General features: G+C 49.1%; 1 protein-coding gene and 1 long non-coding RNA gene across 2 annotated transcripts; both read left to right on the forward strand.

Annotated features, from left to right (window-relative positions):
* Positions 1-804: 804 nt before the first annotated feature.
* On the forward strand, positions 805-1,990 carry LOC310635709. The gene is made up of 2 exons (XR_014491487.1): positions 805-1,309; positions 1,415-1,990. It is a non-coding gene; the product is annotated as an uncharacterized lncRNA (long non-coding RNA).
* A 295-nt stretch (positions 1,991-2,285) lies between these two features.
* LOC310635008 (NACHT, LRR and PYD domains-containing protein 3-like) lies at positions 2,286-10,183 on the forward strand (the record flags this gene model as incomplete). Its single annotated transcript, XM_083353546.1, has 6 exons — positions 2,286-2,359; positions 3,125-3,450; positions 6,099-7,779; positions 9,362-9,532; positions 9,809-9,979; positions 10,099-10,183. The coding sequence occupies 5 exons, from the start codon at positions 2,286-2,288 to the stop codon at positions 9,948-9,950; spliced, it is 2,394 nt and encodes a 797-aa protein (XP_083209672.1). The 3' UTR covers positions 9,951-9,979; positions 10,099-10,183.
* Between the last annotated feature and the right edge of the window lie 2,161 nt (positions 10,184-12,344).

The raw sequence follows: 12,344 nt of genomic DNA on the forward strand, positions 1-12,344 counted from the left end.
TCCACACCCACCCGTCTGGCCTTCAAGAAATGCCTGAAAACATGGGCTAAATTTCTTCCATGCAAGACACCCAAAGTGCCTCTCTTTGCTTTGCCTGAATCTGGGCTGCGAAGCCGGGCACATCAGTCTATTTATGAAGACCTCTGTTTCATTCATTCAGGTCGTCCCAGGTTTCCTCTAACCTTCAAAATCTGCCTTTGGGGTGAAAGTGCAATTCTCAGCTCTGCTGACTGCTGGGCAACTCAAGGGGGGAGCCGAACGGTCCCAGACCGAGCAATGCTTGCGTCAACAGGCGCATGCGGGAAAATGTAGGCCAGTGTCACATCGAATTATTGACAGGGGGACTCGCTGGCATTTTATCCCATGGTTTTTCCCCTCTAGTCAGAGATGTCTTCCAGACGCCTTGGCCGTCAAAGTTTTTCCTGTGGCCTGGAAAGCCAAGGACATTTTTTTCAGGAAAAGCCTCTATTTTGCAATTTCTTAATGGAATGCCTCGTTTTTATACAGCTCCTGGAGGGTGAGCGAAGAAGGCAGACAGTTAAGTTAGGGTAATCCTTGCCCAATCTTGTTATCCAAAGCTTTTAAAGGAAGTGGGAGGGAGGGAGATGGCCAGTTTAAAAATGGGATAAATAAATTAAAATAAGCAAAGAAGACCAAAGCCTCCTTCTCATGGTTTTCCTTTGTTTTTCTAACATTTCCTGGTTAGAGTCTTCCATTTTAGGACGATGTTTGGGAAAGAGAAGGGACGCGGTGGCTCAGTGGGCTAGGACGCTGAGCTTGTCAATCAGAAGGTTGGCAGTTTGGGGGGTCGAATCCCGAGTGCCGCGTAACAGAGTGAGCGCCTGTTACTCGTCCCAGCTTCTGCCAACCTAGCAGTTCGAAAGCACGTAAAAATGCAAGTAGAAAAATAGGGACCACTACGGTGGGAAGGTAACAGCGTTCCGTGCGCCTTTGGCGTCTAGTCATGCCGGCCACAGGACCATGGAGACGTCCTCAGACAAGCGCTGGCTCTTCGGCTTTGAAACGGAGATGAGCACTGGCCCCTAGAGTTGGAAACGACTAGCACGCATGTGCGGGGGAACCTTTACCTTTAACTTTACCTTTACCTTGGGAAAGAGGGCAAATGCCATTTTATTTAATGATGTATTCACATCAGGAAAACAGAATAACAGAGTTGGAAGGGACCTTGGAGGTCCTCTAGTCCAGCCCCCTGCTTGAGGAGGAGACTCTATGCCATTTCAGACAAAGGGTTGTCTAATTTCTTCTTAAAAACCTCCAGCGGTGGAGCACCCACGAAATCTGAAGGCAAGTCGTTTCACTGATAATTTGTTCTCACTGCCAGAAAATTTCTCCTTAGTTCCAGGTTGGTTCCTCCTTGACCATCTTGACTTTCTGACTCCCTTCCTGCAGACAGACGACACCCCCTGTCCCGAAGGCTGCTTGTCTGACACCAACACCCTTCTGAGAGACTGAGAATCAGACACTTCCAACATTTTCAGAATCTTGCTATAAAGAATAGTGGGAGTCAGAGAGAGTCGCTCTCCTCGCTGGCTCTGTGGTCTGGGACCCTCATCTGCTCGGAAGGAAGGAAGGGAGGAAGGGAGGGAAGGAGGAAAAGAAAGAAAGGAGGAAGGGAGGAAGGAAAAGAAAGAAAGAAAGGAGGAAGGGAGGGAGGGAAAAGAGAAAGAATGAAAGAAAGAAAGAAAGAAAGAAAGAAAGAAAGAAAGAAAGAAAGAAAGAAGAAAGAAAGAAAGGAGGGAGGGAGGGAGGAAAAGAAAGAAAGGAAAGAGGAAGGAAGGGAGGGAGGAAGGAAAAGAAAGAAAGAGAAAGAAAGAAAGAAAGAAAGAAAGAAAGAAAGAAAGAAAGAAAGAAGAAGAGAAAGAAAAAGAAAGAAAGAAAAAGGAAAGAGGGAGGGAGGAAAGAAAGAAAGAAAAAGAAAGAAAAAGAAAGAAGGGAAAGGAGATAGGAAGGAAGGAAGGAAGGAAGGAAATGGAATGGAATCTAAAAGGGACCTCGGAGGTCTTCTAGTCCAGCCCCCTTGCTCAAGTAGGAGAACGTATATCATTTCAAATAGCTGTCCACTCTCTTCTTAAAATCCTCCAGTGATGGAGCACCCACAATTTCTGAAGGGAAGCTGTTCCACTGGGAAAGGGAAGATCCTTAGCACCGAGCTTGGCTGTTTCCTTGCAGACATTTCATATCCCATTGAGATAACACCAGTGCTAGGAAGGAGGGAGGAGGGGGGCAATATCTATTCTGGCACCTTCCATGCTGCTCCTCCTGGCATGACCCCAGCCCTGGCACTCAACCGGGCAAACAGCTCCTGGCTGCCTTTTGGCATCTCCATCCAGAGACAAAGGTCAGCCATCTTCAGCTGGACCCCGCAGGGAACACCTGGCATCGCTCCCCCCCCCCCCCGGCTTCTTCACCCAGCAGCCATCTCCCTTGCCCTCCTACCCACGTCAGGGCTTAGCCTGAGTGCCGGGTGAAGGCTACAGCCATCGGCAGTCCGGGGTTCAAGGTCCGGCCCAGACCCAGACAAGGGGTCAGTTCTGTAACCGGATGAGCCTCTTTCAGAACTGGCTTGCTCGACCCAACCGGGCCTTCCTGCTCCAGCCAACTTTGTCCCTTGTCCCAAGGCACGCCCTTCCCCTCCCTCCTGTGGTCAAAGAAGTCAAGATGGCCGCTCGGCCTTACAGGGGATCCCCAGAGGGCTGAGCGGGTTCCGCGGGGGGGGGGGGGCTTCGCTCAAGGGGGACCTCCAGGGCCAAGTGGCCTCTTTGCAGGGCTAGGCAAAGGCAACCCATGTTCCACAGCTGGGCCCCTTCGCAGGCAAATGGGCCAAGAGTCCTGGATGCTCCATCTCTTCTCCTCCTCTTCTTCTTCTTCTCCTTCTTCTTCTCCTCCTCCGCCTCTCTTCCTCTTCCTTCTCCTCTTCTCCTCTTCCTCCTCCTCCTCAGCAAACCGCACTCCCTTCTGACCTTGATGATGTTACCTAGTTGGGCCATGAAACGTCTGCAACCCAGCTCAGAGAGCACCCATAGTTCTCCTCCTCCACCCCCTCCCTCCTCCTCCGGGCCCGCCAGAGCTCTGCACGTGCTCCAAAACACCCTGCCCTGCAAAGCCAGCTCCCGGGGGACACGAGCAGCGAAGCGGACACCGCTACGCTACGCATCCTCCGGCTCGGGCCGGCCTGGGTCGGAAGGCTGGCCTGCGATGGCATCCCCGGCGCGGGGCGGCTTCCCAGGCGCGTTCACACGACCAGCGGCGGCTCACGTGCAGAGAGGGGGAGCCGGCGCGGGCGGCCAATCAGCGCTCCCCGGGCCCGCCCGCAGCCAATGGCACGCAGGGGCGGGGATCAGCGGCGGCGTCCCCGACCCGGCCCAGCCTGGCCAGGCGAGCCGAGGCGGCGGCGGCGGCGGCTTCCCGAGTCGGCGGCCGGTGGCTCCCGTAAGTAGGCGGGGCGGGGACGCGGAGAGTGGCGAGCGTGCCTCTGAGCCAGTGCAGAGGGCGCGGGGCGGAGGGTCGGGCCCTTTCTCGGCCGGAACCCGCTGCCGAGCAGCGAAGCGGCGGTCTTTCCCGGGGGGGGGGGAGCCTCGCAGATAGACTATCCCTGCTGCTGGAGGCTCGCTCGGCCCCTTCCCGGGGGCGGGGGAGGGGGGAAAGGTGCTGGCTGGGAAGCCTCGGCGTGGAGTGGGGCTCGCATTGCAGTCGCGACTGCGGGAGGGTCCCGGTGCCCTGGCGGGGCACGACTTCTGGACCTCGGGGTGACCCTCCTGCAAGGTCGAGCCGGGCCGGGACGCTTCGCTTCGGGCCGGAAAGCGAATCGGGGCTCAAAGTTGTGCCAAGTTTCTCAGCTGTTAAAAAAAAGGAAGGAAGGAAGAAAAGGGGGGGCGGTTCCTCTTTGCGCCTAGATCCACTCTGGGATTTCGGGACACCCCCCCCCCCAACCCGGGTTGTTTCCTCGGGACCCTTTGGAGAGGGGAGGTGGTCAGCGGCTTCTTCCACAATGCTTCCAGCTGGGATTTCCTCGTGGTCTCCCATCCCTCGCTGGCCTGAGGCTGGGAGAAGGAAGCGAGGTAGGGGTGGCACAGCCCTTCTGATCCCGGCGCCAAGGGGCCCCGCCTGCCCCGGGAACATTTCTGAAATTCTGCCCCAAATCGCATCCTAGAAGGAGTCCCCTGGCAGTACTTCACACATGTAGAAGACTTGCAGGTATCACAGAGATGGCAAAGGGGCCTTTTGAGGCTTTAGGCTTTTCTAGAACTCCTCTTGAAGTTACTAGTCCACAAGCAAACCTCCTACATATCTCTCTCTCTCTCTCTCTCTCTCTCTCTCACACACACACACACACAAAGACACACACACACCTCTTTTGTTTCCTTAAAGTTACAGGTTGCATTCTGGGTGAGGCAGGCAAAGCAAGAGTCCCGGCTCCCGTCATTTCCTACCCTGAGAGCGCTCAAATGTACCCCATATGTTTGTTGTGCGATGGGGGAGGGGCTGAACTATCCTTGTTGGATGCCACAAGTGCCACTCTGTGTGTGTCTGTGTCTTTCTGTATGTGTCTTTTGTGAGATCTGCTGGAGCAGCTTAGTAGAAAGTCTGTGCAGTTGTACTGGAAATATAGCTAGTCCCTGACGTAACAATCATTCGTTTAGTGACCATTCAGTCACAACAGCACTGAAGAAAGTGACTTATGACCAGTTTCACGCTTATGACCGTTGCAGCATCCCCATGCTCACGGGATCAAAATACAGACGCTTGGCGACTGACTCGTACTTATGGCTGCGGTGTCCCGGGGTCATGTGATCCCCATCTGACCAGCAAAGAATGGGGAAGCCAGATTTACTTAAGAATTGTGTTACTAGCTTAACAGCTGCAGTGATTCGCTTAACAACCGTGGCAAGAGAGGTCGTAAAAAGGGGCAAAACTCACTTAACGACTGTTATCAGAAATGTTGGGCTCAATTGTGGTCGTAGGTTGAAGACTAGAATTTATTTGCGGGGTTTTCTGGGTTGAGGTGGACCAGAAAACTGTGGAAGCTCAAGATTAGGAGAGCCTTTCCCCTGGAAATAAGCTTCAGAGTTGTTTTCCCAGGTCGTGGGAGGTAGTGAGTTCGAGTTGATCCCGCTTGCAGTGGTACATGCAATTGAAAAATAGCAAATCCTAACTCCAAGAGCCAACCACGTAAAAAAGCATTTTTAAAATTGGTTTCCCATCCTATGCAATCTGGGATCTCTCGATGCCTTACACATGCAATAAAGTCGAGCATCAAAAGGCCACCACGGTAAGCTAACAAATTAAAAAAATAGATTTATTTCTGAGCCAGCATGGGCCAATGTTTCTCAAACTTGGCAACCTGAAGATGTTTGAACTTCAACTCCCAGAATTCCCTAGCCAACACTGCTTCCCCATTAACTTCGCAAAAGGGGATCACATGACCCCGGGACACCATCATAACCCTGGGGCTGCTACAGTGGTCATGTGAAAAATGGTCATAAACCACTTTTTTCAGTGCTGTTGTAAATTCGAACAGTCGCTAAACAAATGGTCGTAAGTTGAGGACTAGCTGTGTTTTTCCGAGATTGGACTTACAAGTCTCTTTTAAACAAACCAACTACCCAGATTATCTGACCTGGTTTTCCCTTTGCCCACCCCCTGTCGAAACAATTTGGACCTTAGCTTAGAAAGTACAGGTAGTCCTCGACTTACAGCCAACTGAGTCCAACACCTCTGTTGTTAAGTGAGACATTTGTCAAGTGAGTTTTGCCCCATTTTACAACCCTCCTTGCCACAGTTGTTAAAATGAATTATTTTGGTTGTTAAGTTAGTGACACAGTTGTCAGAAAGTCACAAAAGGGGATCACCTGACCCTGGGACAGTACTTATGAATCAGCTGCCAAGCATCTGAAGTTTGATCACATGACCATGGGGATGCTGCAATGGTTGTGAAAGTGTGGAAAATGGTCATAAGTCATGGTTCCCAGTGCCATTATAACTTCAACGGTCACTAAATGAACTGTTGTAAAATGAGGGGAACCTCTTTTATTTCTGCCACTGAACTACAAATGCTTTCTTTTGATGTGTTTCTTTAGATCGCAAGAAGAAATATAAGAGGCACATCCAACAGGTTTTTCAAAATCTTCCTCAACTGGGCCCGCACCCCAATCCAAGAGTGACCCTGCAAGAGACCTATGTAGATCTTCTTCTGAAGAGGAGACCAGATCTGCCCCAAACAGGTCATGTGATTATGGCTGTGCAGAGAAAGTACTGGGAGATGAAGACCCATCTAGAAGGTGGCCCGAACGTTGATCTGGAGAGTTTATTTCATCCAGATCCTGAAGGAGAAAACTCCAAAACTCTTTTGTTGCTTGGACCTTCTGGGGTAGGAAAAACCACAGCCACATGGAAGTTCATGTTGGACTGGGCATCAGATAAACTATGGCAGACCAAGTTTGATTACGCCTTTTATATCTCTTGCAATGCACTCCGCTGTGGCACCAAGTTTATGAGTGCAACGGAGATGATCCTCAACAATTGTCCTTCAGGAATGGTATCCATGGAGGATGTTTTGGCCAACCAAGACAACCTCCTCCTCATTGTTGATGGTTTGGAGGACCTGAAGCTCTCTCATGTCCCAATTGATGGGCTGGACAAGGATCCCCATCAAAAGCAAGAGGTGGTGAAGCTGTTGATGGGTTTGCTCAAGAAAAAGATCTTTCCGAAGTGTCACCTCCTGGTGACCACGAGGCCCATGGGTGTACGCTCAATGTTGAAGTATCTGAGATCACCACTCTTGATGGAGGTGTTGGGTTTTCCTCCTGTGCACAGGAAAGAATATTTTCATCGCTTCTTTCAAAACATGGAACAAGCCAACCAGATCTTTGAACTGGTTCAAAGAAATGAAACTCTTTTCAGTCTGTGCTTTCTCCCTGCAACCTGTTGGGTCATTGGCTCCATTTTTCAACAAAACCCACAGACAGAACTTCTTCAAGGTATCCCAGAAACTGCAACACTCACCGAAATTCACCTGCATCTCCTCCTGAGTTTCTTGGGTGCCTTTTCCAGGCAAAGTCACCTGGAAGACCTGTGCTGTCTAGCAAAAGATGGGATGATCCACGGAACAATGGTCTTCCATGAAGAAGAGCTAAAGGAACGTGGCTTGGATTACTTGACTTCAGACTCTCCTTCTGCAAATAAGAAAGTTTTCCTCCAAGATGTTCAGGTGGGAACCTTGTACAGGTTCACCCACTTGAGTTTTCAGGAGTTCCTTGCTGCCTTGTTCTACTTGCTGGACACTGAAGAGACCACCAGAACACCTTACCAAGACTTGAGTGAGATATTTGGTGATAAGAAGAACAGCAACAGATACCTCATGTTGATCCATTTTCTCTATGGCTTGTCCAATGTGGAAAGGATGAGTGTCCTTCAAGAATCATGGTCCTTCAAGATATCCACCACTAAGGTTTGTCCAGAATTACTACGGTGGGTGGATCAAGAAGCCAAGGCTCACTCCTTTAGAAGACAGGAGGATCTGCTGGAATTGTGTCATTGTATTTATGAAATGAAGGACACCGTCTTTGCCCAGAGAACAATGAAACATATCCACAATATGGATCTCAGAACACAACTTTTGACCAAGCTGGACTTTGAAGCTTTATCATTTTGCCTGTCAGCTGCTGAGACTTTGAATTCAGTTCAGCTCTCTGGCTATGAGTTTGGACCTCAAAGATTCCAACAACTTTTACCAGGATTCTTGAAATCTTCAGAGATCCAGTAAGTAGAAAGAGACCCAAGGAATAGTTGAGTTGGCAATGGGTTCAAAACTTAACATTTGATTGTCCAGGATCCCAATCAATACAGATAGTTCTTCACTTACAACTCGGTTGTTAAGTGAATCTGGTTTCCCCACTGCTTGTCAGAAGGTCGCAAAAGGGATCACACAACATAGCACTGGTCATAGGTATGAACCAACTGCCAAGCATCTGAATTTTGATCACATGATCATCGAGGATGCAACAAAGGTTGCAACTATGAAGAATGGTCATAAGTCACGTTTTTCAGCGCTGTTGTAACTTTGAATGGTTACTAAATGAACTGTTGTATGTTGAGAACTCTCAGTATTATACCACAAAAACCCTGTAAAAATATGTGGTGTAGTGTTGTTCAACTTTGTGCACTTGAAGATGGATGGACTTCCAACACCCAGAATTCTCCAGCCAGCATTCCTCAGCCAGCCAACTCCCAGAATTTCTTATGGCTGGCTGGGGAATTCTGGGAATCGAAGTTTACCCATCTTCAAATTAAGAAATATTGATCCGGTGGGTGATAGAGTATGACGTATGAGAGAATAAAAGAATGACTGAGTTGGAAGGGACCTTGAAGGTCTTCTAGTCCAACCCCCTGCTCAAACAGGAGACCCCGTACCATTTCAGACAAATGGCTGTCCACTCTCTCCTTAAAATCCTCCAGTGTTGGAGCACCCACAACTTCTGAAGGCAAGCTGCTCCACTGGTTGATTGTTCTCTCAGGAAATTTCTTCTTAATTCTGGGTTGCTTCTCTCCTTGATTAGTTTCCATCTGTTGCTTCTTGTCTTTTGGTGCTTTGGAGAATAGGGTGACCCCTCCTCTTCTTTGAAGGCAAGGCTACACTCAGAATCACAGGGCTGGAAGGGAACTTGGAGATCTTCTAGTCCAACCCCCTGCTCAGGCAGGAGACCCTACCATTTCAGATAAATGGTTGACCAATTTCTTTTTTAAAACCTCCGTTGATTGAGCATGCACAACTTCTAGTGCTGTGGTGGCGAACCTATGGCACGCGTGCCACAGCTGGCACGCAGAGCCCTCTCTGTGGCACGCATGCCATCGCCCTAGTCCTAGGCCTTCAGCTGGGTTTTATAAAACCTTTTCGCTTTAGACCTCTGCTGCCGTGTGCAAAAAAAAAAGGTTCAGTCAATCAATCAATCAATTTCAACTTCTTGCGGGGAAAAAAAAGATCTGGCAAAGTTGGAATTGATTGAACTTTTTAGTCCCACCCAGTCTGCCATTACCACCACAGCAACGCCCATCCAATGGGCCACACCCATCCAATGGGCCACGCCCACCCGGCACCCGACAATAACATAAATGGGCTTTGGGTTGCAGTTTGGGCACTCAGTCTCTAAAAGGTTCGCCATCACTGTTCTAGTGGTAAGTCATTCCGCTGGTTAACTGTACTCACTGTTAGGAAGTTTATCCTTAGTTCTAACTTTCTTCTCTCCTTGATTAGTTTCCATCTGTTGCTTCTAGTTCTGCCTGCAGATTGTGTGTCTACCAATTTCCTCCATAATTATGTTTATGTGCCTCCTGATTTCCACAGGTTGAACCACTGTGGCCTCTCCCCCACTGCCTGCAGAGACTTGACACCCATCGCAATGACCAACACAAGGCTGACCAGTCTGGACTTGGGTGAGAATCCCCTGGAGGAGGCAGGGGTCTCCTACTTGTGTGAATGGCTTCTTCAGCCCACCTGCCAACTTCAAAGTCTCAGGTGAGCAGCCTGGGATGGTATAAAGCGGGGGTCTTCAAACTTGGCCCTTTTGTGACTTGTGGACTTCAACTCCCAGAATTCCTCAGCCAGGCATGCTGGCTCAGGAATTCTGGGAGTTGAAGTCCACAAGTCATAAAAGGGCCAAGTTTGAAGACCCCTGGTACAAGGACTTGGGCAAAGGGTGGAGTAGACCTCCAGGATCCCTTCAAGCCCTAGGATTCTATGATTCTATAACCCCGGTACAAATTCCCTCCCCCCATTCTCTGTCTCCTACAGGCTGTACTCCTGCAACCTCACGGCCGCCATCTGCCAGCTCCTTTCACAGGTCCTGGAATCCAGACATTCTCTTCTGGAGCTCAATCTGGGGGCGAACCCCCTGGGTGATGGGGGAGCAAAGCTGCTGTGCCAAGGGCTGTAGCACCCCTCTTCTGGGCTGCAGAGACTCATGTAAGTGGGGTGAGGGATTTCCTGATCTGAGCCCCTGGTTTTCCCCACAGCGTTTGGAGCCGGTTGGCAGCTGGGCACGGGGAGGCCAGTTTACACCCCACCCCCAATTTCTCCTTCAGCCACCACCAAGAGCAGCAGAGGGAGTAGGGAAGTGACCAGGACATTCTTCTCCCAGGAAATTTCTCAAGCTTGTTTCAGAAGGAAAAGGTTCATTCCAGAGCAGAAACAGAAATGAAAAGAAAAAAAAGCATCCTGAATTTTAATTCTGAAAATGAAAAGAAATTTATTAGAAGATTAAAAGGTTGGGGGAAGATTTGCCTCCTGGTTGGATCCCCTGAGCAAATGGCAAAGTCACTGGGTGACTTTGGGCCAATCGCCAGGAGACAGTGAGTTCTAGTCCCACCTTATCCATGTTGAAGGAAAAGTCTTCAACGTGGTTCAGTCCAAGCCGGGAATAAACAACATGGCGACTGCTTTAGAAAGAAGGTTGCAGTTTATTGAAGAGGAGAGCCAGACAGAAAGATGGCTCTGGCAGAAAAGAGAAAAAAGGGGTGAGCACATGTAGGGAGTGGGTTTTTATACCCTCTGGAGCCTTTTGTTTGGAGTTGTTTCCTGTTCCTGTTTTGAGGCTTTGCATTTCCTGTGTCATGTATTTTGACCTGTGTCCCTTTGGCCTCTGTGAGTTAATCCTATTATGTCCTGTCTTAGAGTTTGGGTGGGGTATGTAGATTTTAGGTGTCTTTGTCTTCTTAATCTTCTAGCTCCAACCTTCCTGAATGGCTTACACCTGCATTTCTACAGAGCTGGTTTCTGCTTGGGGGAGGGAGACTTGAGGCTATGAAGAAAAAAACTGGGCATTCTTTTCTGCCTCTTTAAGATCCTTTGAGGAAATATATTTTTTCTGCCCTTTGAATATTTCCTTCTCTGGGGGGCTTACTTCCCACACCCATGAAAGCCGGTTGGGTGATTTTGGGCCAATCAGCAGGAGATGGAGACTTCTAGCCCACCTTAAGCATGACAGGCAGCTGGGTAACTTTAGACCAGCCACCAGGAGATGGCGAGTTCTAGTCCTGCCTTGGGCACAAGAGCCAGCTGGATGACTTTGGGAAAATAGGAGGAGGAAGGTATGTTGCATATGCTCACTGCCTTATTTGTAAAATTAATAAAGGTGAGAAGCAAAACTAAATAACTATTTTTAATCAAATTTATATGCTGCCCATCTCACTGTCCAAGATGACTCTGGGCAGCTTACAATATTTGCATCCTGCACACGCCCTCTGGCAATGCCTTTATCCTTGGTCCTTCGCTGCTGTCTCAACTAGACTTATAATAACCATCCTACAGAGCATGTAGCTGGTTGTGTGAATGTCACAGTTGTGCTTCTTGCAAACCTTTGCATGAGTCGGAAGTAGGAAAACACCCAAACAGGCACCCTTGCCCTCAGATATCACCAGCAATTCCCTTCTTTCTGTTTGCAGTGGGGAAAGTGGCAAAAAAAAACGATCATGCGATCACGGTGTGTTTGGTAACCAGCCATAAATACAAGCTGATTGCCAGAGCACTCAGCAGAATAACAGAGTTGGAAGGGACCTTGGAGGTCTTCTACTCCAACCCACTGCTCAAGCAGGAGATCTTATACCATTCCAGACAAATGACTGTCCAGTCTCTTCTTGAAAGCTTTGAGTGATGGAGCACCCACAACTTCTGAAGGCAAGCCCTTCCACTGATTAATTCATAACAGACTTGGAAGGGACCTTGGAGGTCTTCTAGTCCAACCCCTGTTGAGGCAGGAAACTCTATACCAGGGGTGTCAAACTGCCAGCCCGCGGGCCGGTTTCATCATACAGAAACCGCGCCCACCCCACTATCAGCAATGGAAAAAAGATCACGATACGTCGCGACACATTGTGTGATGTGGCGAGTCTGACACCCCTGCTCTATACCATTTCAGACAAGTGGCTTGTCAAGGTAATTATAATTTAGCAGCTGACCAGCAGAAGTGTTATATAGAGAATGAGTCAGCAGAGTATTTGGGGGTAGTATCCCTTTAAGAGACAGTGTCTGAGGAGAATTGCAGTTGGAATCTTGAGCGGTTTGTATATAACAGGAGTTAGGCCACCTTGGCTCTTTTATGACTTGTAGACTTCAACTCCCAGAATTCCTGAGCCAGCATGGCTCAGCTTGGAAACCTTTCCCTTTCCCCTCAGCATAGCTGGCTCAGGAATTCTGGGAGTTGAAGTCCATGAGTCATAAAAAAGCCAAGGTTGTCCACCCCTGGATAACTATCTTGTATTCTGTATGCTCCCTGAATGTTGTTGTTTCATGTTATATATTACACCACAATTCTTTGAACAAACCACTGTCA

Source organism: Vipera ursinii, assembly GCF_947247035.1.
Source record: "Vipera ursinii genome assembly, chromosome: 2".
Classification (NCBI taxonomy): Eukaryota; Metazoa; Chordata; class Lepidosauria; order Squamata; family Viperidae; genus Vipera; species Vipera ursinii.